General features: G+C 51.4%; 1 protein-coding gene across 4 annotated transcripts in view; it reads right to left on the bottom strand.

The window, feature by feature from the left end:
* The window catches only part of TFAP2B (transcription factor AP-2 beta), a 92121-nt gene extending 75486 nt beyond the window's left edge, over positions 1-16635 (bottom strand). Inside the window, exons 1-2 of one of the 4 annotated variants that reach the window (XM_069236134.1) lie at positions 16438-16635; positions 9392-9847 (exon numbers count right to left, since the gene is read on the bottom strand). In XM_069236134.1, coding sequence (XP_069092235.1) covers positions 9392-9847; positions 16438-16485 — 504 coding nt within the window. In that variant the 5' untranslated portion in view covers positions 16486-16635. Of the gene's footprint in view, positions 1-9391; positions 9848-10725; positions 11171-16437 lie in introns of those variants that run through there. The other 3 variants (XM_069236137.1, XM_069236136.1, XM_069236138.1) reach the window with 3 other exon arrangements.
* Positions 16636-24582: the final 7947 nt, after the last annotated feature.

The raw sequence follows: 24582 nt of genomic DNA, 5'->3' as shown, positions 1-24582 counted from the left end.
GCTACTCCTATCACCACTATTACAAGTACTAATACTGCTGCTGGTACCACTACTACTACTACTATTACTGCTACAGGTACTACTGCTGGTATTGCTACAACTACTACTACTACAAGTACTACTACTGCGGCTTCTACTACTGCCACCACTACTAGTACTACTCCTGCTGCTGGAACCACTACAAGTACTACTTATGTGGCTGCTACTTCAGCCACCACTACAATAAGTACTACTACTACTGCTGGTACCAATACAACTACTACTACTACCATTACTACTGCTGATACTGCTACTACTACAAGTACTACTACTGCGGCTGCTACTCCCACCACCACTACTATAAGTACAACTGCTGCTGCTGGTACCACTACAAGTACTACTACTACCATTAGTACTACAAGTACTACTGCTGGTACAGCTACTGCTACTACAAGTACTACTGCTGTTGCTACTACAAGTACTACTACTACAAGCACTACTACAAGTACTACTACTGCTACTACAAGTACTAGTACTACAAGTACTACTGCTGCTACTGCTACTGCTACAAGTACTACTACTGCTACTACAAGTACTAGTACTACAAGTACTACTGCTCCACCCCACAGCCCGCCTTGAACCTAACCCCTGCCCTTACACTTCACCCCGGTTCTCATCTGCCCCCCTCTCACCTGTATGTACCCCCTTCCTTCTCTCCATCTTCTGGGTTGGTGGTGGGCCCACGCTCCCTAACCCCCGCCAACCTCCTCTGGCTGCGGTAGGTATGTGACGGAACCCACACTACGTGGCCTGCCCCCCACCTCCCTCCTCTGGCTGGGGTGGGTAGTAGGTAGGTGATGGAACCCATGTTCCCTACCCCCCATCCCTGTTCCGGCCGGGGTGGGAAGGTAGGTCAGTGACGCAGCCCACGCTCCCTCTTTTGGTCGGGGTGGGTTGGTAGGTAGGTCGGTAACGCAGCCCACGCTCCCTTCCCTCTTCTGTCCGAGGTGGGTAGGTAGGTAGCTCGGTGACGCTGCCCACGCTCCCTCCTCTGGTTGGGGTGGGTCGGTAGGTCGGTGACGCAGCCCACGCTCCCATCCTCTGACTGGAGGGGGGTGGGTGGGTAGGCAGCTCTGTAACGCAGCCCACCACCCTCCTTTGTCCGGAGTGGGTAGGTAAGGTAGGTCGGTGACGCAGCCCACGCCCCCTCCTCTGGCCGGGGTGGGTAGGTAGGTAGGCGACTCTGCTCACGCTCCCTCCTTTGGCCAGGGTGGGTAGGTAGGTAGGTCTGTAACGCAGCCCACCTCCCTCCTTTGTCCGGGGTGGGTAGGTAGGTCGGTGACGCAGCCTACCTCCCTCCTTTGGCCGGGGTGGGTAGGTAGGTAGGTAGGTCGGTGACGCAGCCCACGCTCCCTTCCCTCTTCTGTCCGAGGTGGGTAGGTAGGTAGCTCGGTGACGCTGCCCACGCTCCCTCCTCTGGTTGGGGTGGGTCGGTAGGTCGGTGACGCAGCCCACGCTCCCATCCTCTGACTGGAGGGGGGTGGGTAGGTAGGCAGCTCTGTAACGCAGCCCACCACCCTCCTTTGTCCGGAGTGGGTAGGTAAGGTAGGTCGGTGACGCAGCCCACGCCCCCTCCTCTGGCCGGGGTGGGTAGGTAGGTAGGCGACTCTGCTCACGCTCCCCTCCTTTGGCCAGGGTGGGGAGGTAGGTAGGTCTGTAACGCAGCCCACCTCCCTCCTTTGTCCGGGGTGGGTAGGTAGGTAGGTCGGTGACGCAGCATACCTCCCTCCTTTGGCCGGGGTGGGTAGGTAGGTAGGTAGGTCGGTGACGCAGCCCACGCTCCAGCGGCAGCCTGGTTTAGTTGTTGCAGTTAATGAGGAGAGGGGGGTCCTGATTTCCTTTCTAATTACCGCCGCCTGCTGGGTCCTCGCGAAGGACATCCACGCAGCGTGTTAGCGCTTAATAGTCACAGAGAGCGTCATAAACATTTAATTAGGATTGCGGCTGCAGGGGCGAGGGAACAACTCACACTTTCAATTACTAGACTTCAGCAGGTACTAATGACAGACGGGGGTATCGGGGTGTCTTCAGGAGCCAGAGCTGGCTACAGCCCGGGGGTCTGGAGTGGGAGAAGTCAGGGCTCCGGGGGTCGCCCAAAATATCTAGCGTAAGGCTCCTAGTGCCAGCCAGGAAGTCACCGTCACTAAGTGCACGGCGGAGGGACACTGAAAGTAGTTTCATGATTCGTCTTGTACTAATGCAATTAATATGTGCACACCACGCACTCTCTTTCCATCTCTCTCTCTCTTTCTGTGCTTCTCTCTCTCCCCTCTCTCTCTTTCTGTGCTTCTCTCTCTCCCTCTCTCTCTTTCTGTGCCTCTCTCTCACCGTGCCTCTCTCTCTCTCTCTCTCTCTCTCTCTGTGCTTCTCTCTCTCTCTGTGCTTTTCTATCACTGTTCTTCTCTCTCTCTCTCTCTCTCTCTCTCTCTCTCTCTCTCTCTCTGTGCTTCTCTCTCTCTCTGTGCTTCTCTCTCTCTCTCTGTGCTTTTCTATCACTGTTCTTCTCTCTCTCTCTCTCTCTCTCTCTCTCTCTCTCTCTCTCTCTCTCTCTCTCTCTCTCTCTCTCTCTCTCTCTCTCTCTCTCTCTCTCTCTCTCTCTCTCTCTCTCTCTCTCTCTCTCTCTCTCTCTCTCTCTCTCTCCTTCTTCTTCCCTCCCCCACCCTCTCTCTCTCTCTCTCTCTCCACCACACGCTGTCGGGGGAAATAAACGAGAACTAATGAACGCGGCATTCAGAGGTTTTCACTAGTAGCCGCACATTCACAAATTTATTGCAATAGTGCAAACATCAAATTCCACGTCACCACAATTTAACCTGATTAATCGTTATTTATCACCACATATATTGTATGTTACAATCAATACACACAAGAAAAAACTCGTTCCCTGCTCACGGGCCTATGTAAAGAGAGTGGCCGCGTTTAATCTGTTGTGCTCAAGTTCTGAGTATTTATACCCCGAGCACATGATGAAACAGAATGGTACAAACCATGCATGAAAATGAGGCGAGACCAATATGTAATTTATTTTTACCATATACCAAAATAAATGGTCCTGCGAAATGGATTTAGAGACATCGCAGCACTATGCAGCTCGAGTAAATAATTAAATAAACGTTACACGGGGAACAACTGCATATGTGTTTTGTGTGTGCGTGCGTTTATATTTTTTCAGTCGTTACTAATTTTTCAATATATCCAACGCGTCCATATTTTGGCGCGTCGTACCAAGCATTATTTCCCACCAAATACATAGTATAGTTATACAAACTGACATTTCTATATATACACACATACAGAAATGTTATACATATATATATATATATATATATATATATATATATATATATATATATATATATATATATTTATATATATATATATATATATATATATATTTATTTGGTGTCAAGTTCCTGTGTAAATGCATGAATTGATGAAACCAGGGCGCAGCCAGAGGTTTGCCCCAGAGCTATTTACAAACACTGATATGGTTAGACCAATCACCCCATGGGGGAGGTTTGCACGTAAACTGCGTGACACCACGCCTCTCCCAGCGGTACTGTTCCCACCTGCCCTTACCATACCTGGCCAACAGGAGGCGGGCAGGCCTCTCACTTGTGGCCAGGGTTCCAATGCTCTGTAAGATCACCTGAGCAGTTTAATGCATTTAGAAGCCCCCTCAGTGCACCGAACAGCCGTCTACCGTTCAACTATAAACCTTTAAAACTAGGCCTACACATAAGTACACGTTTCTAAATGGGGGAGACGCATTGTTTACTAATTTGACAGCCCAGTGAGCACACGTCCACAGTCTAAGGTAGGCGTAAATGGGTGGTCCGTTTTACAAGCCTGTGCATTTATATTTTACGTACCGATGTGTACTATCGTGTCTTGCACCATCTAAAATTGATAATCACTTTTTAATGTTAACTGCGGTGAGATTAAGTCTCCTTAAATGCGGAATTTAAATATCTATCAAGTGCTTCTTGTTTTTTTTTATTTCAAGTGACTCTGATTCAGTACTCAATTTCGCTCCTTTAAACTTTTACTCTGTTTGCAATAGTTTAAAACGACTGTTTTCCTAGTTCTACTGCTCGATTCAACCTCAAACAAAAGGTTTAGTAAGTGTATTTCTAGAGAGGGCATTTGCTCAGTTTATAAATGTGTTTCGATATTTTTATTGGCCGCATAACGAGGTACATGCTAAAATGATACATTCTCACATTTGGCAATTCTTGCACGCTTTAGCGGGGCCCACAGGTGTTCAGAGGACGTACAGGGCACAGTACACCATTTCTGTACAAAGTACGGAAGCCCACAACGGACACACTCGTGCGAGTTTCATTTGCAAACTCCTGGAGTCCACGAAGGCGAACCCTGTGATTTTTAAATAACACACCAGCGGAGCAGAGATCCCTCGGGGTATTGTGAGCACCATTTTCGTACCCAGTTGTCGAATTGTTTTTTTTTTTTTAATTAATGGCTCCTTACAGTTTATCGTTTTTTTTCTAAATACCCTCGGATATCTCTAGGCCTCGTCACTGGCAGTAAGCGGTCTATATAAATGTAATATTTACAGGTGATGATAAACGAGGCATAGTTGTCTCGCGTGAAAAGTACGCGGAGATTAAGTGCACCTCGGGGAACTGTAAAGCGCCCGGAAGCAGCGCTTCCAACAGCTGTGGTAAAAGTAGAGAACGTGTAGGTTCACAGGAAACAATCTGAGAGTTCGGGCCGAGGTCTGTTTAACATCAAATACACCGCCTCCTGCCACAAAGTGGGAGCAAAGGCCTCTCCTGGGCATTCTGTGGGTGCCATTTTAACCCAGCGAAGCTCAGTGTTTTCAGTTATCCCGCGCAGCTGTCCGCGGGTACCACATGCACACCCCGCGTAAAGGTGACAGAATAATAGTCGTAATTCTATCACGTGATGATAGTGCTAATATTAATATAAACTGAAACTGCTGCCAGTGCAAACACAAATATTTCATGATGCTCAGAGCGACTGCTACGGCTTCCCACCCTGAGACACTAGCAGCTGGTGGTGGCATTCAGAGTTACGGAAGTAATACCCACAAATATGATTGTGACGAGTATGGTAACATTTTTGCTATTTCACTGGCGTAACAAAGTCACCCGCAGTCCTCGCTGTTAGCCACCCCCTCCCCCGAGCTCCAGGGGTCCCCTTAGCATAACACCTGTCCCGAGTGACTCCGGAGCCCCCGCCCCCCATGTTCTTTGCAGGGGGGCGTCCAGTTTCCTTAGCCACCGTGTTATGTGACACATATGTTCAGTGTAATGGCTGTAACAGTAATGATAATAACAACAATTACAATACTATTAATAACAACAATAGTAATAATAATAATATGTATAACAATAACGATAACAGCGGTAATAATAGTAATACAATAAAAACAATAATAATATTAAGATTATTATTATTATACTGTTATTATTATTATCGGCAGAATTATTGGTCTTAGTATTGGTATTATTATTATTAGTCGTAGTAGTATTGGTAGTGTTATTTTTATTATTATTATTGGTACTATTATTAATCCTTTTATTGTTATTATTATTATTACTGCTAGTATTATTATTACTATCACTACAGGTATTATTATTATTATATTATATTATATTATATTATATTATATTATATTATTATTATTATTATTATTACTACCAGTAGTATTAGTGTTATTATTATTATTTCTATTAATGTTATTATTATTGCTATTAATGTTATTATTATTATTATTTCTACTACTCCTAGGATTATTATTATTGTTATTATTATTTTCTACAGGGAAACATATCAGACAGTGAGCGCGGTGTTTGGGGTGCACGTTGTCAGTGCCCGCAGGAAAATAATGTGTTACTGTTGCCTAAGGTAGATATGCTCAGAGTATCAACCACAGGAATTTGAACTCAATTTGAAGATTAGGCAAATGTCAGCAGCGAGCGCTTAACTCTCAGAGCCGGCGTACTGTGACCGCTTAATTTGGATAAAACGCTAAATTACTGCTGTAGTGTTGTCACGGGCGAGAACAGTTTCGATTGTCTTCGGTAATCCCTTGTGCTGAGCGAGTGCGGGGGGTGCAGCTGACAGGGGGGACGTCCCCCCAGGTTAGGCGATTTCACGCCCAAGGAGCTCCCTTTGATGGGGCGAGGCCTGTTTACAGTCCTGGGGGACAACACCCGTTTATTTATGAGTGTCTCGGCTTGGGTCTCACTGAGTGCTACTGCCCTGAGGTGTTATACGGCGAGAGACAATGAACTGCCCTGAGGTGTTGCACGGAGTGAGACAATGAACTGCCCTGAGGTGTTACACGGAGTGAGACAGTGGTACTGCCCTGAGGTGGTTACACAGAAAGAGACAATGAACTGCCCTGAGGTGTTACACGGAGTGAGACAGTGATACTGCCCTGAGGTGCTTCCACAGAGAGAGACAACGAACTCCCCTGAGGTGTTACACGGAGTGAGACAGTGGTATTGCCCTGAGGTGGTTCCACAGAGAGAGACAATGAACTGCCCTGAGGTGTTACACGGAGTGAGACAGTGGTACTGCCCTGAGGTGGTTACACAGAAAGAGACAATGAACTGCCCTGAGGTGTTACACGGAGTGAGACAGTGCTACTGCCCTGAGGTGCTTCCACAGAGAGAGACAACGAACTCCCCTGAGGTGTTACACGGAGTGAGACAGTGGTATTGCCCTGAGGTGGTTCCACAGAGAGAGACAATGAACTGCCCTGAGGTGTTACACGGAGTGAGACAGTGATACTGCCCTTAGGTGGTTACACAGAGAGAGAGACAATGAACTGTCCTGAGGTGGTTACACAAAGTGAGGCATCCCTGAGGTGGTTCCACAGAGAGAGACAATGAACTGCCCTGAGGTGTGACACAGAGTGAGACAGTGGTAATGCCCTGAGGTGGTTACACAGAGTGAAGCAGCATGAGGTGTTTAAAGGGGGTGAGACACTGGACTGCCCTGAGGTGGTTACACAGAGCGAGGCAGCCCTGGGGTGGTTCTACAGAGTGAGACAATGGATTGCCCTGAGGTGGTTACACAGAGTGAGACAGTGGTACTGTCCTGAGGTGGTTACACAGAGTGAGACAGTGGTACTGTCCTGAGGTGGTTACACAGAGTGAGGCAGTCCTGAGGTGGTTACACAGAGTGAGACAGTGGTACTGCCCTGAGGTGGTTGGAGGTGGTTACACAGAGTGAGACAGTGGTACTGCCCTGAGGTGGTTGGAGGTGGTTACACAGAGTGAGACGGTGGTACTGCCCTGAGGTGGTTGGGGGTGGTTACACAGAGTGAGACAGTGGTACTGCCCTGAGGTGGTTACACAGAGTGAGACAGTGGTACTGTCCTGAGGTGGTTACACAGAGTGAGGCAGCCCTGAGGTGGTTACACAGAGTGAGACAGTGGTACTGCCCTGAGGTGGTTGGAGGTGGTTACACAGAGTGAGACAGTGGTACTGCCCTGAGGTGGTTGGAGGTGGTTACACAGAGTGAGACGGTGGTACTGCCCTGAGGTGGTTGGGGGTGGTTACACAGAGTGAGACGGTGGTACTGCCCTGAGGTGGTTGGGGGTGGTTACACAGAGTGAGACGGTGGTACTGCCCTGAGGTGGTTGGAGGTGGTTACACAGAGTGAGACGGTGGTACTGCCCTGAGGTGGTTGGGGGTGGTTACACAGAGTGAGACAGTGGTACTGCCCTGAGGTGGTTACACAGAGTGAGACAGTGGTACTGCCCTGAGGTGGTTGGGGGTAGTTACACAGAGTGAGACGGTGGTACTGCCCTGAGGTGGTTGGAGGTGGTTACACAGAGTGAGACGGTGGTACTTCCCTGAGGTGGTTGGGGGTGGTTACACAGAGTGAGACGGTGAGGCTGTCCCTGTAAAGTCCTGCGTGGTGAGACCCTGTGGGACACACTCTACGGCCCAGTGTCAGACTTCAGTCACACACTGAGTGTGACTGCTTTAAAGCCATCTCCCTCTGGCACGGTTGTGTTTGGCATTTTAAAGCCAGAGATGTGGGCTGTAGCCCCCCACGCCCACCCCCCACCCCCCCAAACACACACAATTCTGTACTTGCTTTCCAAACCATCTCTATTCCCCAGGTGGGAACTCCAGCTGACCAGTTACAAGGGGGTCCTAAGTAATCTGCGCATTTGCGTGATGTGGACTTTTGGAAACGAGGGCGGTTACAATCAGCTGGAAATATGCGAAGGCGGCTCTAGTCCTTAAATGAAAATTAATTCTGAAGCCAAAACCAACCGTTTACATCATTAACCAATCGTAAAATGAAACTCGAAAGGCCCATATTTATACTTTTTTAGCGCCGCATTTGCGTCAAAAAGCGGCGCAAATGTGGCGCTAAAAAAGTATAAATATGGGCCTAACTGTCTCCAGAACGCCCCGGTCTCTGCCCAGATCCTCACACCCCAGGCACTGACTCCAGAGGCAACCATTTGTAAATGGCCAACTGGAATTTCCAAGACAGGCAAAAATGCCCCACTGTACCCCTTGTTGCAACAGGACTTTCCGTGAGAAACTCGCGGCAAATCAACAGCGATCACTGTCACAGACCTCGGGCCGCAGGGCAGGGGCCACAAGGCAGAGGTCCTGGCGCTACGGGGTCACGTCTGGACAAATATGGTCGGGGCATTAACCCTAAATGTGAGTCCTCCCTCCCTCCGGCCTGCAACAGTCCGGACAGATTTACCTCTTCCCCTAGATTGCTTTGGAAGGGCGGCCAATTATCCCATTTCCTCCGGATAAAAGGCTGAGCACGGACTGAATGCACAGCGTGGCAGGGATGCTCGGCTACCGTGTATGTTCCCTGGGAGGGGTGGGGCGATTCCTGGGCGGGGGAGGCCACCCGTGGATCGAAAGCGGACTTTGACACTTGGTAATGTCAGTGAGGTGGTGGCGTTCTGACGTGAATCCTGCGCACGTTCCCCTGACTGGGAAAATCTTCTAGGAGCTTCTAGTGAAATGTGTCACAATAGATCCCTGACCCCGCCAGGCGTCATGAAACCCGTCTTTACGGCTGTCAGTGACGTGGGACAAGAGATGCTGAGTCTGTATGTTCACATATTGTTCCGTTCTGTTGAATGCGAGTCGCCCCTTTAAATTCGCTTTTCTTCTTAATCAATGCTGCCTTTTTATTACACACTTACAATTGATGTTCCATTTAAAGCCGTTGTTTCTATCGACTAGATGCCCCTTTGTTACCCTTGACTAGGCAGCCATTTCAATAAATGTTGACTCTTTCAGTAAATGCACTTCCCTGGTGGTTCTCCACCCTCGGCCTCGAAGCGCTCCCTGGACGCGCGCCTTACCTGCACGTCGTCCATGGGGTGCCCGATGCCATGCAGAGACAAGCTGTCCCCCATGCCGGAGTCCAGGCCGTGGTGGGCCGAGTGCAGCAGCACGTCCGGCCTCCGCACCGAGTGGTAGTCGCGCCGGGGGTCCAGTCCGGGGAGCTGGGGCAGCGAGGCCCGGGGCTGGGGCAGCAGGGAGCCGGCCTCGGAGCCCACCTCCTGCCGCTGGCGCTGCCCCCAGGGGTGCTGCTGGGGCTGGTGCAGCGGGTTCAGGGAGTACGGGTCGCTGACGTGCGAGTACGGGTCCTGGCTCTGGTGGTACGGCAGAGGCTGGTAGGGGGGCGGGAAGTAGGGCGGCTGGAAGTCCGAGGAGGGCGTGTGGGAGAGCGGAGGGGCGCTGGAGTAGGGTCCCTGGGACACGCCGCCCAGTTGGGACAGGCGGGAGCTGTGGCTGGGCACGCCGTCGTGCCGGTCCTGGAGGGAGGCAAGAGGGCGAGAGAAAGTGTCAGTCAAATGCAGAAAAGACGATTCGTGTCTCTCACACACACATGTGCAAGCGCCCCGCGCACACAGAGCCCCCGCACACACAATATTTCCAATACTTGGCGGCACAGAACATAAACATCTATTTCCCTCTATTTTCAGTGTCACAAGCACATTTCTTCAAAATGCTAAATAAAAACAAACTGAAAATAAACAAAAAAACAACTAACGCACCAGTCGAATAGGCCTCTCAAACTAAACAGGACTGGGAAAAGAAAAGTGTTTAAAAGTGGGAGAACACAGGTTCTTAGGCCACAGGGCGAAGGGACAAGAGACTGAAAGCTGAAAGTTAATGTTGTTTGAGGAAAATAGAAACAGAGCTGGTGTTAGATTAATATCTCTCCCCCTCTGTTCGTTTGCAGAGGCGCGTTTTATTAGAAGAAACTCGAAACAATCCTCCAGAAACAAACAGCTGAAACAACAAAACTAATAAATGGCAAAGCGGTGATTTCTCCAAATGTAGCTAGAAAAATAAAAAAGCAGCCTTCATCACTCTAGAGAAAAAAAAAAACTCCAATGAAAACAAGAGGAGCGTTGCCCAGGTACATAAACAAAGTTAAAAAAAAACATTTTTTTTCCTTAAATTGAAATTGTTGCCCAAATCGCCAAAAGCTATGCCATAAATACTTTGATTTTTTTGTTGTTGTCTTCTTATCCCCAGGCTGCCAACCATCTCCAACCCTTAATAAAATGCAGAGGTGCCCGAGGACAGAAGCAGCTGCTGAGGCAAGTCTGCAATTACTGACCTAAATTACAAAGCCAAAGGCGATCATGAGGAAGGTGGGAAAATGCAGAGCGCTAGCACTCACCATCGCGGAGTAGGTGTGGACTAACATCTGGGCAGAGGTAAAAAACACAGCGACGGTGCTGGTTGCAATGAAATAACAAAAAAAAAAAGAAAACAACTCTCGACAAAAGGAAAAAAAAATCAAGGTTGTGTGCGCGGGGCGCCGCTTAAGGTCTTCCCAGCGCTATCCATCAAAAAGTGTCCCCGGAAGAGGGGGTGCGCGCCCCCGTGGCTGCGGCGGTGCTGTCCGACCCAGGGCTAGGCTGCGACTGGCGGGCACCCCTCGCTCTGGCGTCTACACCGAGAGGCGAGAAGTGGAGCTCATGACTATTAATATCGCGGGGCTCCCGAGGAGGCTGCATGCGGGAAGTGGGGCGTGAAGCCTGCAGCCCGCTCCATAGCGCCCCGACCACTGGCGCTGACGCGCGCGCGCAGCCTGACGAGGTGCAATCAGGCGAGGGGGGCAGGCTGGAGGTGAAGGAGTTTAGCAGGGGGTGGGTGAGAGGGGGAGGGACGGGAGTGGAGGAGAGGGAGAGAGGGGGCCGGAGAAGGGCTCTGGGAGGCAAGGGGCGGGGGTGGGGGGGGGGGAGAAGAGAGGGGAAGGGGGACTGGGGCCGGGGGTGTTGAAACACTCAGGGGTGGGGGGAGAGAGCGAAAGAGAAACTAAAAGTTACAAGAGGAAAGGGATTGGAGGAAAGAGAGTGACTGGGAGAGGGGGCCACAGGGAGAGAATAAAAGGCTGATAAAAAGAGGGGCCTAAGGGTGGGCTCTTGGGGGGGGGCGCAGGGAGAGGGTGCATGAAGCTAAAGGTGAGAAAGAGACAAGGTTTGGAGGGAGTGAGACGGAGAGAGTGAGAGAGAAGCAGCGAGAAGCTGGAATGGATGGGAGATACAAATGAATAGGAGAGAGGGAGACACACTGTTAGGGGGAGACAGGGGCCTTGGAGAAAATGGAGAGACAAGGCAGAGAAAAGACTGAGTGTCCCAAAGGTAGAGAGTGCGAGACAACGAGAGAGGGCGACAGAAGAACAAAAATGTGGACAAAAAGATTGGGCCAAAGGGGGAGGAGAGAGGCCAGATATAGAGAGGGAGACAGAGAGGCAGAGACTCACCCGTGCGTGAGTGTGAGTACACGCACAGTCTTTACACACGCACAGAGACAAACTGCCCCATTTCTTTCTTAAAATGTTATTTCCAGTGGGAAGCGCCGTGTTCAATAAAACGCAAACGCATTTCTGTTTCTATTTAATGTTTGGACTCTTTTTTTTTATTTCCAGTGGGAAGCGCCGCGTTCAAATTAACCGTAAACTCGCTTCTTTTTTTATTTAGGTAGTGAACGTCCTAAAACAGAACTGCAGATATCGCTACTAAGAAAAATAAATCCGGGGCTGAGATCATTGTAACCTTCCTGTTTACTGTAGCAATTAGGCCTCTCGATGAACGTCCCCGTCCAACGAGGAGTTTGTTTTGCCTCGTTCTCCGGTCCGTGGCCGCAGATTGCTATCGGTGACTCTCGGCTGCACCGACAGCGGGCCGGCGCGGTGTGATCTTGCACAAAGACGGAAGAGCGCCGGTGTTTATAGACGTGTAACAGGAGGGAGGTGAAGGGGACCGAAGGGCTGGCTGCCCTGGTTCGCCCCGGGCTCCCTTGGTGATTGCAAGTCCCGGGATGGCCGGGGGCACAGCAAGGGGCTCTTAGCCAGAGGTTTCCGGAACCAGCTGAACTGGCCCGACGGCTCCTGTTAAAATTAAACCCTGGGCCCTGCCCTCGGCCAGGGAAGGAGCGGAGCCCTCGCCCCGTAGGAGCCGCTCCAGAGGCGCTTCCCCCGGCCTGGTCAGGAGCAGGAGTACAGCGCTTCGAAGGACCGCTGCCGAGAATGTGGCACTTCCGAGAGGCGGATTTCTCTTTTATCTAGTAAATGGCCTTAGCGCTCGGAGATCTCTGGGTGACAGGAAGGTTTGTGCCCGCTTCGTACTCACAGATCGGAGCTTTCGCCCCTCAAGTCTCCCACTTTGCCGTACTTGGCAGACAGACCGTTCATTGTTATTTTTTTATTTGTTAAATCAAGTAGGAACGCCTTTAAATAAAGAACATTTTTGAATGTCTACGAGACAAAAGCGTAACCCGAATACGGTAGCTGTTAATGCTTTTTACATTCTACTGGCTGGGTCTGCTTGATGTTCCCTTCATTTGCTTATTACTATGTTTACCTCATGTTATTAGAAAACACGTTTCTATTAGCACGGGCGCCTGATTTCTGCTTCCACTAGTGAACAATGCTTTCCCGATGCCACTCAGAAACACGCCTTTCCCTTCATCCTGCAACCAGAACCAGCCTTTTCTCCCCTCGGACTTTCTGTCACTTTATTTCAGCTCCTTCTACCAATGCGTTTTTTTCGTCCTCGCACTAGTGAACGGTGCCCCTGCCTGCCCCAGCATCAGCGGCGCCACTCACTCTTTAAGCCAGCCGACATGTATTTCAGTTCCTGGAAAAGGCCAACCCGTTTTCCCCATTCCACTAGCCACCAAGGGGTCCCCGGCTCCCCCAGCCAACACATTTATTTCCCCGGTGTACTTGCCAGCATTGTTTCCACTCCGTCTATAAAACAACAGCGTTTGCATTTCCCAGACTGTTTTTACCATCTCCCCCTTTTGGAACACAATGCCCCCTCGCTTTCTGTTAAGTGTGCTCACATGTTGGGGTGCGCATGCATAAGCAGGGCACTTGTGTCCGACGTGCAAGCTTTCTGTGAGACTTGAGTTGGTCACGGCGGGTATTTGGGAACTAGAAGCGAGTCTCGGGGCCTTCGTAGGTAGCCCCTCTGCCCGGCCAGAGAGGGGGGAAAGTACTGAAGGGGTGCAGGTGGGGATGTCGGGGGGAGGAAGGGGCGCCGCAGCTTTCCGCCCGGAACTAATCGCGCATATGTCAGTGTGCGACGCAAATAGCCCTGACGGGCCTTTCATTGGGGGCCCCCCAGCCGGGGAAGCGGCGTTCAGCCGGACACTCCAGCTGCAGCCCCCGTGCAGACCCCCATAGAACACTGTCAGACCCCGCAAAGGGACTACCAGGCCTCGGAAGAGAGAGAAAACACACTCAGGACCCCACAACAAACACCATACCCCCGCCCCCACACAACACATGCAGGGATTCCGGCAACATGAACCCCCCCAAACAGACCCCATAACAAACACTCTAAAGACCCCCCCCCCCCACACACACACACACATACACAAAACATTGCAGGGATTCGGGGAACATGAACGCCACCCGAAACACACCCCACACAACAAACATCCTAACCCCACCGCCCCAAATACACCCCACAACAAAAACACCGACCAAGTTCCTTTCAGCGCAAAAGACCTGCAAAGGAAGCCCACAATAGAATCCCACCTGAGACACGCGACACCCCCAGAAATTCCACGAACCAGTCCGTCACATGGACCCTGACTGACAGCTAAGACACAGGACGCCCCACAACAGACCCGCAGAAACTACACGCACCAGTCCGTCAAATGGACCCCCATTAATACCTAAGGCACAGGACCCTCGCAGCAGACCCGCAGAAACCCCACGAAGGGACCCTCACTGACAGTGAAGGCACAGAATCCTCACAACGGACCAGCAGAAACCCCTCGAGGGGACCCTCAGTGACAGTGAAGGCACAGGAAGAACCCTCTCAACCGAACTCGCATAAACCCCACGCACCAGAGAGTGGCGGGGACCCTCACAACAGACCCGCAGAAACCCCACGCACCAGACTGTCAAATTGACCCTCACTGACAATGAAGATTCAAGACCCTCACAACAGACCCGCAGAATCCCCACTCGGGGACCCTCACAACAGACCCGCAGAACTCCCCCGTCGCATTGACTCTCACGGACAGTGACAGCACAAGACCTCCGTAGGTCAGCCTCCCACGAGGCCATGTGCTTTCATTTATCTCAAGAAAATTCCAATTAAAAAAGTTCTCAAACACGTCTCCTATATATTTGCAAAACACTGCTCGATAAATATATTTTTTTCTACCACCAAACTTCTATTTCCACCTTTCCGCTTTTTTACACATTACATTTTCTCTCTACTTTCTCTTGCTAGCCATGTTTGTTTCTTTCGTTGTTTGTTTTACTTTCTTTATCATTGCCACTCGTTCCCTTATATTGCCCTCATTTTCACGTTGAATTCCTTTTTTGCAAACTTTTTTTCTGAAGCCAATTTTCCCCTCCATTCTCCAATCTTTTACCTTCTCCCATCCAAACATGCCCCCAGATACGAAATCTTTCCTTTCTGTGCGTCTGTGCCTTTCTATAACTGCCGGACTCTTTGCTGCTGAGAGCTGTCAGGGCTCATTCTAGAAGCAAGGGGAGCCGCGCCTTTCCCACCCCAACACACCGACTCCCCCATGGACGCAAAAACTCAAATAAATGTACAGTTCATGAATCAAAACATCTCGACAAAGGCAAACAGAAAAATAACTTAAAGTAACAATATGCAAATACGTCAATGTTCAACGGAGATCAGGGATGCGCAATATATACCCTTCATAACCAGCACAAGAAATGTAGATTTAATGACGAGTTGTGCGAGTAGAATACCCCTCCGCACTCGTACAATACAAATCCTAGTATATGTTAGATAAATTGTTTTTCGCACGTACAGCCTCGCAGTGAAACATCTAGTTTTTCAAATTATAGTTGCAATGTCTTCCATATGAAGACACAAAGTTCGATAATTAGCTTCTAAGCGCATGCTGTCTTGGCTGCTGTGAGCACCAGGCGTAGAGAGAAGCGCCCGATCAGATGTAGGGTCCTGGAGGGGCGGCTGAGCTTCGTTTACAGCACTTCCGGCGATGAAGCACTTTAAAAAACACATATTCTTCGCTCCTCTATGGGGGGGGGGGGGAGGGGGCTTGAACCCAAGGCAGGGCGTCCTTGGTGTGGCATCACCCGGGTGCACGGATGCAGGATGCCGTCCCTGCCCGGTGAATTGCAGGTTGCCTCCCTCTTAGAGTGTCTTCTCTGCCCACTCTTCCTCCCTATGTTCGAGTCTTCCTGCCCCTCGGTTGAAGTGCCCCTTCGTCCCCTCTGTCCGCATCTCTTTGCCCTTGTCCGGTGAATTGCTGGGTGCCACTCGGGCGGAGAGCCCTTCGCCCCACTTTGTTGTATCTCTCTGCCCCTGTCCCGTGAAGTGGCGGCTGCCCCTGGGTTGACGTGCCCGCTTCACCCCCTCTGCCCGCTGCTCTCTGCCCCTGACCTGTGAAGTGCCGGCTGCCCTCGCTTGAAGTGCCCACTTTCCTCACCGGCCCGTTCTGAGGTCCCATGTCCGGTGAAATGCTGGATGCCCCTCGCTTAAAGTGCCCCCACCCTCTCTGTCCGCATCTCTCTGCCCCTGTCCGGTGAAGTGATAGCTGCCCCTCGCTTAAAGTGCCCCCCACCCTCTCTGTCCGCATCTCTCTGCCCCTGTCCGGTGAAGTTATAGCTGCCCCTCGCTTAAAGTGTCCCCCACCATCTCTGTCCGCATCTCTCTGCCCGTGTCCGGTGAAGTGCTGGGTTCCCCTCGCTTAAAGTGTCCCCCAACCTCTCTGTCCGCATCTCTCTGCCCCTGTCCGGTGAAGTGATAGTTGCCCCTCGCTCGAAGTGCCCTTCATTCACCAGCCCGTTCTTAGGTGCCATGTCCGGTGAAGTGCCGGGTGCCCCTCGCTTGAAGTGCCCCCGCCCCCACGGCCCGCTCACCTCGTAGATGTCCTCATACTTGACGTTCTCCACGAGTTTCCAGAGCATGGTGGCGCCTGTTCACTAGAAGGGGAGTGCGCTCGTGTGAGCAGCAGATGCCTGCCTTCCCAGCACCCCCTGTCTGTAATGAGCCATCTATAATTGGAAAAGGGGGGCAGGGACCGAATCCGGCGGCCCTGTCTATCTGCAACCTCTACAGTGTGTCTGAAGCAGGGGGCGAGGCAGTGTGGCGCTCTCTGAGAGGGATGCATGAACAGGCAAACAGCTAGATATGTTTTGGATAGACAGACAGACACATTGATGGGCCACTAGACAAATCGATAGACAGACGTGTGGATGGATGGATGGATGGATGGATAGATAGATGATAGATAGATAGATAGATAGATAGATAGATAGATAGATTGATTTGGGTGAGTGGTGGATATGTATGGTGAATGCAAGAATAAATTGATGAGTAGATGGATGAAGGGTGAATAGGATAAGCAAGGATGAGGGAGGGAAGGGAGTGAAGGGGATCAGGGGCGAGAGGATGGGTGCAGAGTGGGGTGAGACGGGTTATGGGCTGAGGAGTGATGGGCAGGTGAGACTGAACCCCAGTTACACGGAGAGGATGGTCCCCTACTCGTGTTCACCACAGACCCTACACTGCCCGGGCCGGCCGCTGGACCCACGCACAGGGGCAGGCGCAGGGCACGGAGGGGTCCCGTGCTCTGCCCGGTGCAGCGCCTCTCACACCTGTGCGCGCCAAAGGACCAAAGTCATGCAAACTCGACAGGTGCAAAGCGAGGTTCTTTCCACCCCTCCCGGAGTGCTCCCCCCACTGGACGTGGAGGCCTCCCCTGGTGCGTGTGCAGGCCAGGGGGCGAATCTAGGCCTCACGTGCATTACACGGGGGCCTGACCGTGCCGGGCACCGGGGCCCGAGGGCAGGGGGTGGGGGTGTGGTGTGGGGGGAGGGGGAGAGGGCATCAGAATCCGTTCTGGGGCACAAAAACGTGCAAACCGCCAGTCACTTGTGCAAAGAAGAGAGGGGGCACCACACCCAGGCGGGGGTGAGGGGCAGCCCGCAGGTACCCTCTGAGGGAAGGTAAAAAACTCGAATCAGAGCCAAGGGGAGTGAGCTGAGCCCACCCCCGGCATGGGTGGGGCGGCGAGGGCGGGGTGGGGGCCTCTGGAGGAAGATACCCTGGGGCGGGGGGAGGGGAGATGGGGGCACGAGACGGACACTTCATAAGAGGGATACCACTGAGACCTCGTGCACAGCGCTGCGGGCAATAGCCGCAGGCTCTGGGAGCTACATTTTGCACACACAACCACATCACCGACAGCAGCACTAATAGTAGTACTACTAGTACTCACATTAATCATACTAATTATAAATTACTATTAGTAGTATCATAGTTATCATGATTAGTAGTAGTTTATTATTATTATTATTATTATTATTATTATTATTATTATTATTACGTTCATTAATTATTATTATCGTTTATTATTATCATTATCATTATTATTGTTATCATTATTACCGTTTATTCTTATGATCCATAATATTGTTATTAGTATTATTATGATTAGTATCATTCTTGTCATTTATCATTGTTTTTATTAGAATTATTAATGGCAGTAGTATTAGTATTTTTACTATTATTAGTACTATTATTATTATTATAAGTAGTAGTATTGTTATTGTAGGTAATATTGTTGTTTTAAGTATTATTATGATTAGTATCATTATTGTAATTATTATTATGGTTTTTATTAGTATTATTAATAGTAGTAGTATTAGTATTTTTACTACTATTATTATTATACGAAGTAGTAGTAATAGTATTGTTGTTGTTATTGTTAATAACTCTCTGATATGTAATGAACATTTAAATTCAGTTTTGAAAACTAAAATATTAATTTTAAAAACAAAAGAATCGTTCATCGGAGGGTGCTGTCGGGGGTGGAGGGCAAATGCTTCCCAGATTTATTTTGCAAGAACTTTGATTCGTTTCTTCATTGACTACCGAGGCGGTACTGATTCAAACCCGAGTGTGACACTGTTCACAACTGTCGGAGCACAAACATGAATAACCACGCCGACGTGATATGAGTCATTCACCAGCCCCAGGGGGGGTCCGAGCACCCTCCCCCCCCTCCCCCCACCCCAAGTCTCCAGTATAGTGATATAACTCACTTGTGCAAGTCACATCACAGCCCCCGGATCTCCAGTGTAAGGAGACTACACACTTGTGAGAGGTGACCTCACAATCCCCGCGGGTCTCAAATGTAGTGAGAATATCACCCGCCCCCCAGCCCCCGCGGGTCTCCATTTTAGTGTGAATATCACTCGTGCGAAGTCACCTCACAATCCCCGCGGGTCTCCAATGTAGTGAGAATATCGCCAGCCCCCCCCCCCCCAGCTCCGCGGGTCTCCAGTGTAGTGAGAATATAACAGGGGTCTTCAAACTGGGGGGGGGGGGGGGGGAGGGGGTGAGCGCCCCCCCCTAGGGGGCCTCAAGTGAACCCGAAGGTGCCAGGCTCTGGCCAAAAGAAGCATTATACAGATAAGAGTGCTTTGTTTTAAGCAGAAACGTGTTTCTACATTTTTAAATAGGTAACAGTAATTAACTGCAATGTTTAAATAAGTCTAGACATATTTAAACATTGCCATCTTTATAAAATAATTGTGAACATTTTGAGGGGGGGGGGGCAAAGATTTTTATTTTTCAACTGGGGGAGGGCGGCATTAAAAAGTTTGAAGTTTGAAGACTGGACTATAGGCTTGTGAGAGATGACCTCACAACCACTGGGTCTCCAGTGTAGTGAGACTGCTCACATGTGCGAGGTGACCTTACAACCACTGCGGGTCTCCAGTGCAGTGAGACTGCTCACATGTGCGAGGTGACCTTACAACCACTGCGGGTCTCCAGTGCAGTGAGACTACATAGGCTTGCGAGAGATGACCTCACAACCACTGCAGGTCTCCAGTGCAGTGAGACTGCTCACATGTGCGAGGTGACCTCACAACCACTGGGTCTCCAGTGTAGTGAGACTGCTCACATGTGCGAGGTGACCTTACAACCACTGCGGGTCTCCAGTGCAGTGAGACTACATAGGCTTGCGAGAGATGACCTCACAACCACTGCGGGTCTCCAGTGCAGTGAGACTGCTCACTTGTGAGAGGTGACCTTACAACCACTGCGGGTCTCCAGTGCAGTGAGACTGCTCACTTGTGAGAGGTGACCTCACAACCACTGCGGGTCTCCAGTGCAGTGAGACTGCTCACATGTGCGAGGTGACCTCACAACCACTGCGGGTCTCCAGTGCAGTGAGACTGCTCACTTGTGAGAGGTGACCTCACAACCACTGAGGGTCTCCAGTGCAGTGAGACTACATAGGCTTGCGAGAGATGACCTCACAACCACTGCGGGTCTCCAGTGTAGTGAGACTGCTCACTTGTGAGAGGTGACCTCACAACCACTGCGGGTCTCCAGTGCAGTGCGACTGTCAGGTGTGAAATGTCACGCTAGACCCCCTCCGGGCCCCAGCTGCAGTGAGACTACACACTTGTAGTCCCTCACAACTCCCGCGGGTCTCGGGGTAGTGAGACTATTCAGGTGTGACCAGTCCCCCCGGTCTCCAGTATAGTGCGGCAGCTCACTTACTCACTTTAGACTAGTGACCCCAGACGCTTCCCGGCCCCCTCGTAGTGACACTGCTCACGTGTGAGCACTCGCCTCCCAGGCCTCCGGAGTAGTGTCACTTATGACCAGTGACCTCAGGCGCCCCCACCCCTCGGTCGCCATATACCTAAGCCTCAGTGCGCCCTCATTGTAGTGCAGCTGCTCAGTGTGACCTTGTGCCCCATCCCCGGCGCTTGCAGTGTAGCATGGCTGCGCTCTTACAGCTTCACTGGCCCGCTAGTGCAGTGCGGCTGCGCCATTGTGACCTCAGGGGCCCTCTACTCCGCCAGTGCAGTGCGGCTGCTGCCCTGTGACCTCAGGGGCCCTTAGTCCGCCAATGCAGTGCGGCTGGCCATTGTGACCTCAGGGGCCCTCTAGTCCGTCAGTGCAGTGACGCTGCTGCCTTGTGACCTAACTGGATCTCTGGTCCCCCAGTGCAGTGCAGCTGCGCCATTGTGACCTCACTGGCCCTCTGGTACCTCCGTGCAGTGCGGCAGCTGCCTTGTGACCTCAGGGGTCCTCTAGTCCGCCAGTGCAGTGCGGCTGCGCCATTGTGACCTCAGGGGCCCTCTACTCCGCCAGTGCAGTGCGGCTGCGCCATTGTAACCTCACGGGCCCTCTAGTCCGTCAGTGCAGTGACGCTGTTGCTTTGTGAACTCACTGTCCCTCTGGTCCCCCAGTGCAGTGCGGCTGCTGCCCTGGGACCTCACGGACTCTCTTGTTTGCTAGTGCAGTGACGCTGCTGTGCTTCCCATGCCACTGGATTCAAGCTAGCCTGGCTGATGAGGGGTGGAACCCCGAAACCGGTCCCAGGATGCTTGTTTCCGGTCCAGTGAGGACCTGGCTTGGCAGTTCGGGCTGGACTGTTCCCATGAGGAACAGGGTCAAGACTGATTTGCATATGGCTGGGTCCAAACTGGGGTGGCATGGTGAGCAAAAAAACGATGGATTAAACCCAGATCTGTGACTGGGGGTGAGTGTCTGACAATGTTCAGCATTCCGTCCATCACTTGTTGTTTTTGCTTTGTCGCCCTAAGTGGGAAGGGTATACCCAGACGTGGGTCCCGTGCTTCCCCATGCCACTGGATTCAAGCTAGCCTGGCTGATGAGGGGTGGAACCCTGAAACCGGTCCCAGGATGCTTGTTTCCGGTCCAGTGAGGACCTGGTTTGGCAGTTCGGGCTGGACTGTTCCCATGAGGAACAGGGTCAAGACTGATTTGCATATGGCTGGGTCCAAACTGGGGTGGCATGGTGAGCAAAAAAACGATGGATTAAACCCAGATCTGTGACTGGGGGTGAGTGTCTGACAATGTTCAGCATTCCGTTCATCACTTGTTGTTTTTGCTTTGTCGCCCTAAGTGGGAAGGGTATACCCAGACGTGGGTCCCGTGCTTCCCATGCCACTGGATTCAAGCTAGCCTGGCTGATGAGGGGTGGAACCCCGAAACCGGTCCCAGGATGCTTGTTTCCGGTCCAGTGAGGACCTGGCTTGGCAGTTCGGGCTGGACTGTTCCCATGAGGAACAGGGTCAAGACTGATTTGCATATGGCTGGGTCCAAACTGGGGTGGCATGGTGAGCAAAAAAACGATGGATTAAACCCAGATCTGTGACTGGGGGTGAGTGTCTGACAATGTTCAGCATTCCGTCCATCACTTGTTGTTTTTGCTTTGTCGCCCGTGCTTCCCATGCCACTGGATTCAAGCTAGCCTGGCTGATGAGGGGTGGAACCCCGAAACCGGTCCCAGGATGCTTGTTTCCGGTCCAGTGAGGACCTGGCTTGGCAGTTCGGGCTGGACTGTTCCCATGAGGAACAGGGTCAAGACTGATTTGCATATGGCTGGGTCCAAACTGGGGTGGCATGGTGAGCAAAAAAACGATGGATTAAACCCAGATCTGTGACTGGGGGTGAAGGGTATACCCAGACGTGGGTCCCGTGCTTCCCATGCCACTGGATTCAAGCTAGCCTGGCTGATGAGGGGTGGAACCCCGAAACCGGTCCCAGGATGCTTGTTTCCGGTCCAGTGAGGACCTGGCTTGGCAGTTCGGGCTGGACTGTTCCCATGAGGAACAGGGTCAAGACTGATTTGCATATGGCTGGGTCCAAACTGGGGTGGCATGGTGAGCAAAAAAACGATGGATTAAACCCAGATCTGTGACTGGGGGTGAGTGTCTGACAATGTTCAGCATTCCGTCCATCACTTGTTGTTTTTGCTTTGTCGCCCTAAGTGGGAAGGGTATACCCAGACGTGGGTCCCGTGCTTCCCATGCCACTGGATTCAAGCTAGCCTGGCTGATGAGGGGTGGAACCCCGAAACCGGTCCCAGGATGCTTGTTTCCGGTCCAGTGAGGACCTGGCTTGGCAGTTCGGGCTGGACTGTTCCCATGAGGAACAGGGTCAAGACTGATTTGCATATGGCTGGGTCCAAACTGGGGTGGCATGGTGAGCAAAAAAACGATGGATTAAACCCAGATCTGTGACTGGGGGTGAGTGTCTGACAATGTTCAGCATTCCGTCCATCACTTGTTGTTTTTGCTGCTGTCTTGTGACCTCACTGGCCGTCTAGTCAGCAAGTGCAGTGCGGTTCTCCCTTGTGACCTCACGGACTCTCTTGTTTGCTAGTGCAGTGCAGCTGCGCCACTGCCACGTCAGACCCTCTCTGTTCCGCCATTGTAGTGCCGCTGGACACTTGTGACGTCACACACCGCCCCATGCTATTGGTGCTGCACGTCTCTGACGTCAAACGCTCTCTGCCCCCCACTGTAGGGGCTGCTCCCTTGTGAGCTGTCAGACCAGCCGGGAGAAGTCCTGCCAGGGGCCCAGGCCGGATGGGACATGTGGCCTCACGTGAACACAGACACCGGTGCACAGGAAATATATTTTTGAGCCGACCGGCCTGTATTGCCATATTCCCCAAGTAAAGGCAACATTTGTATTCTATAAGTACAAGACGGTGCATTGTCCGAGAAAATCATTCCAATAAAAATCGAAAACCTGTCTGCAAGTAATCCGTAGTTTGAACCGAAGAAGAGTGAATCGCAGCATTCAGCTGTATCACTTCGAGAGGAGGTGTGGAGAAATAGGGAGCTGTTGTGACAGTGAAAAGAAAGAAAAAAAGAAGAAAAATTAGAAAATGTGAGATAGATAGATCTGTGGTGAGGAGGAGCACACAGTGTGTATGTGGGGCAGTGGGCACGGCTGTCAGATGTTCTAGTCTCTGGCTGCATTAAACCGCTGGCCTGGACCTGCCATATATTAAGCCGGACCACGCACCATAGAGTCGGGGTGGTGAACCCCCTGACTGAAGCATGCGTGAAGCCGGGCTGTCTGCTCCCCAAGTATACACACACCTCTCAAGGTAGCATGGGTGAAAGGATTCTCAGGTCTCCAGTCTCCAAGGGGTTTCCTTTACAGGGAAGACCCAATTGCATGAGCTAGGGGTTAGGTGGGGGAGGCCTTGCGAAGGGGGGGGCGGGTAGGAAGGGTGGGGTGAGTTTCCGTACACCTTTTAAATAACAGTGGGCATATCTACATTGGCAGCACTCAGGGGGAAATACCGTCCCAAATTAAGGCTCAGTGTCTGAGGGCCACAGCGCCATAGCTGAGGGCATGTCAACAGTATCTTCAAAAGACCCCAAAAGCTCTCCGTATCCCAGGAGCAATAAGATTAGGTCTCAGCTTTCAGTAATGACTCAGTGGGGGGTCCTAAGATTCCAATAATGATTCAGTGGGGGGTCCCTAGATTCCAATAATGATTCAGTCAGGGTTCCGGGGTTCCAGTAATGATAAAGTGGGGGTCCACAGAAGTCAAAAGGCTGGGAACTACTGCGCTACACCCTAACAAGGCGGGGGGGATCAGACTCAACTACGACCCCCATCACGGACACAATGGAGATACCACTGCCCAGACTCAAGAAGGCTCCCCAGCCAAGACACTGGAAGGACCTTACAGCCCATACTCAACAAGGACCCTACAGCCCAGACTCAACAAGGACCCTGCAGCCCAGACTCAAGAAGACTCCCCAGCCAAGACACTGGAAGGACCCTACAGCCCAGACTCAACAAGGACCCTACAGCCCAGAATCAACAAGGACCCTACAGCCCAGACTCAAGAAGACTCCCAGCCAAGACATAGGAAGGACCTTACAGCCGAGACTCAACAAGGACCCTACAGCCCAGACTCAACAAGGACCCTACAGCCCAGACTCAAGAAGACTCCCCAGCCAAGACACAGGAAGGACCTTACAGCCCAGACTCAACAAGGACCCTACAGCCCAGACTCAACAAGGACCCTACAGCCCAGACTCAACAAGGACCCTACAGCCCAAACTCAACAAGTCCGCTCCCCCTCTCCCCAGCCATAACACAACCAAGATCCCACATCCCAAACTAACACGGACCTTCAGCCAAGACTCGCCCAGGACCCTACAGCCCAGACTCAACAAGGAGCCAAGGGCCTGATGTACAAA

Source organism: Pleurodeles waltl, chromosome 5, assembly GCF_031143425.1.
Source record: "Pleurodeles waltl isolate 20211129_DDA chromosome 5, aPleWal1.hap1.20221129, whole genome shotgun sequence".
Taxonomy (NCBI): domain Eukaryota; kingdom Metazoa; phylum Chordata; class Amphibia; order Caudata; family Salamandridae; genus Pleurodeles; species Pleurodeles waltl.
Note: the sequence above shows the minus strand (reverse complement) of the source record. Positions and strands in the feature narration are given on the sequence as shown.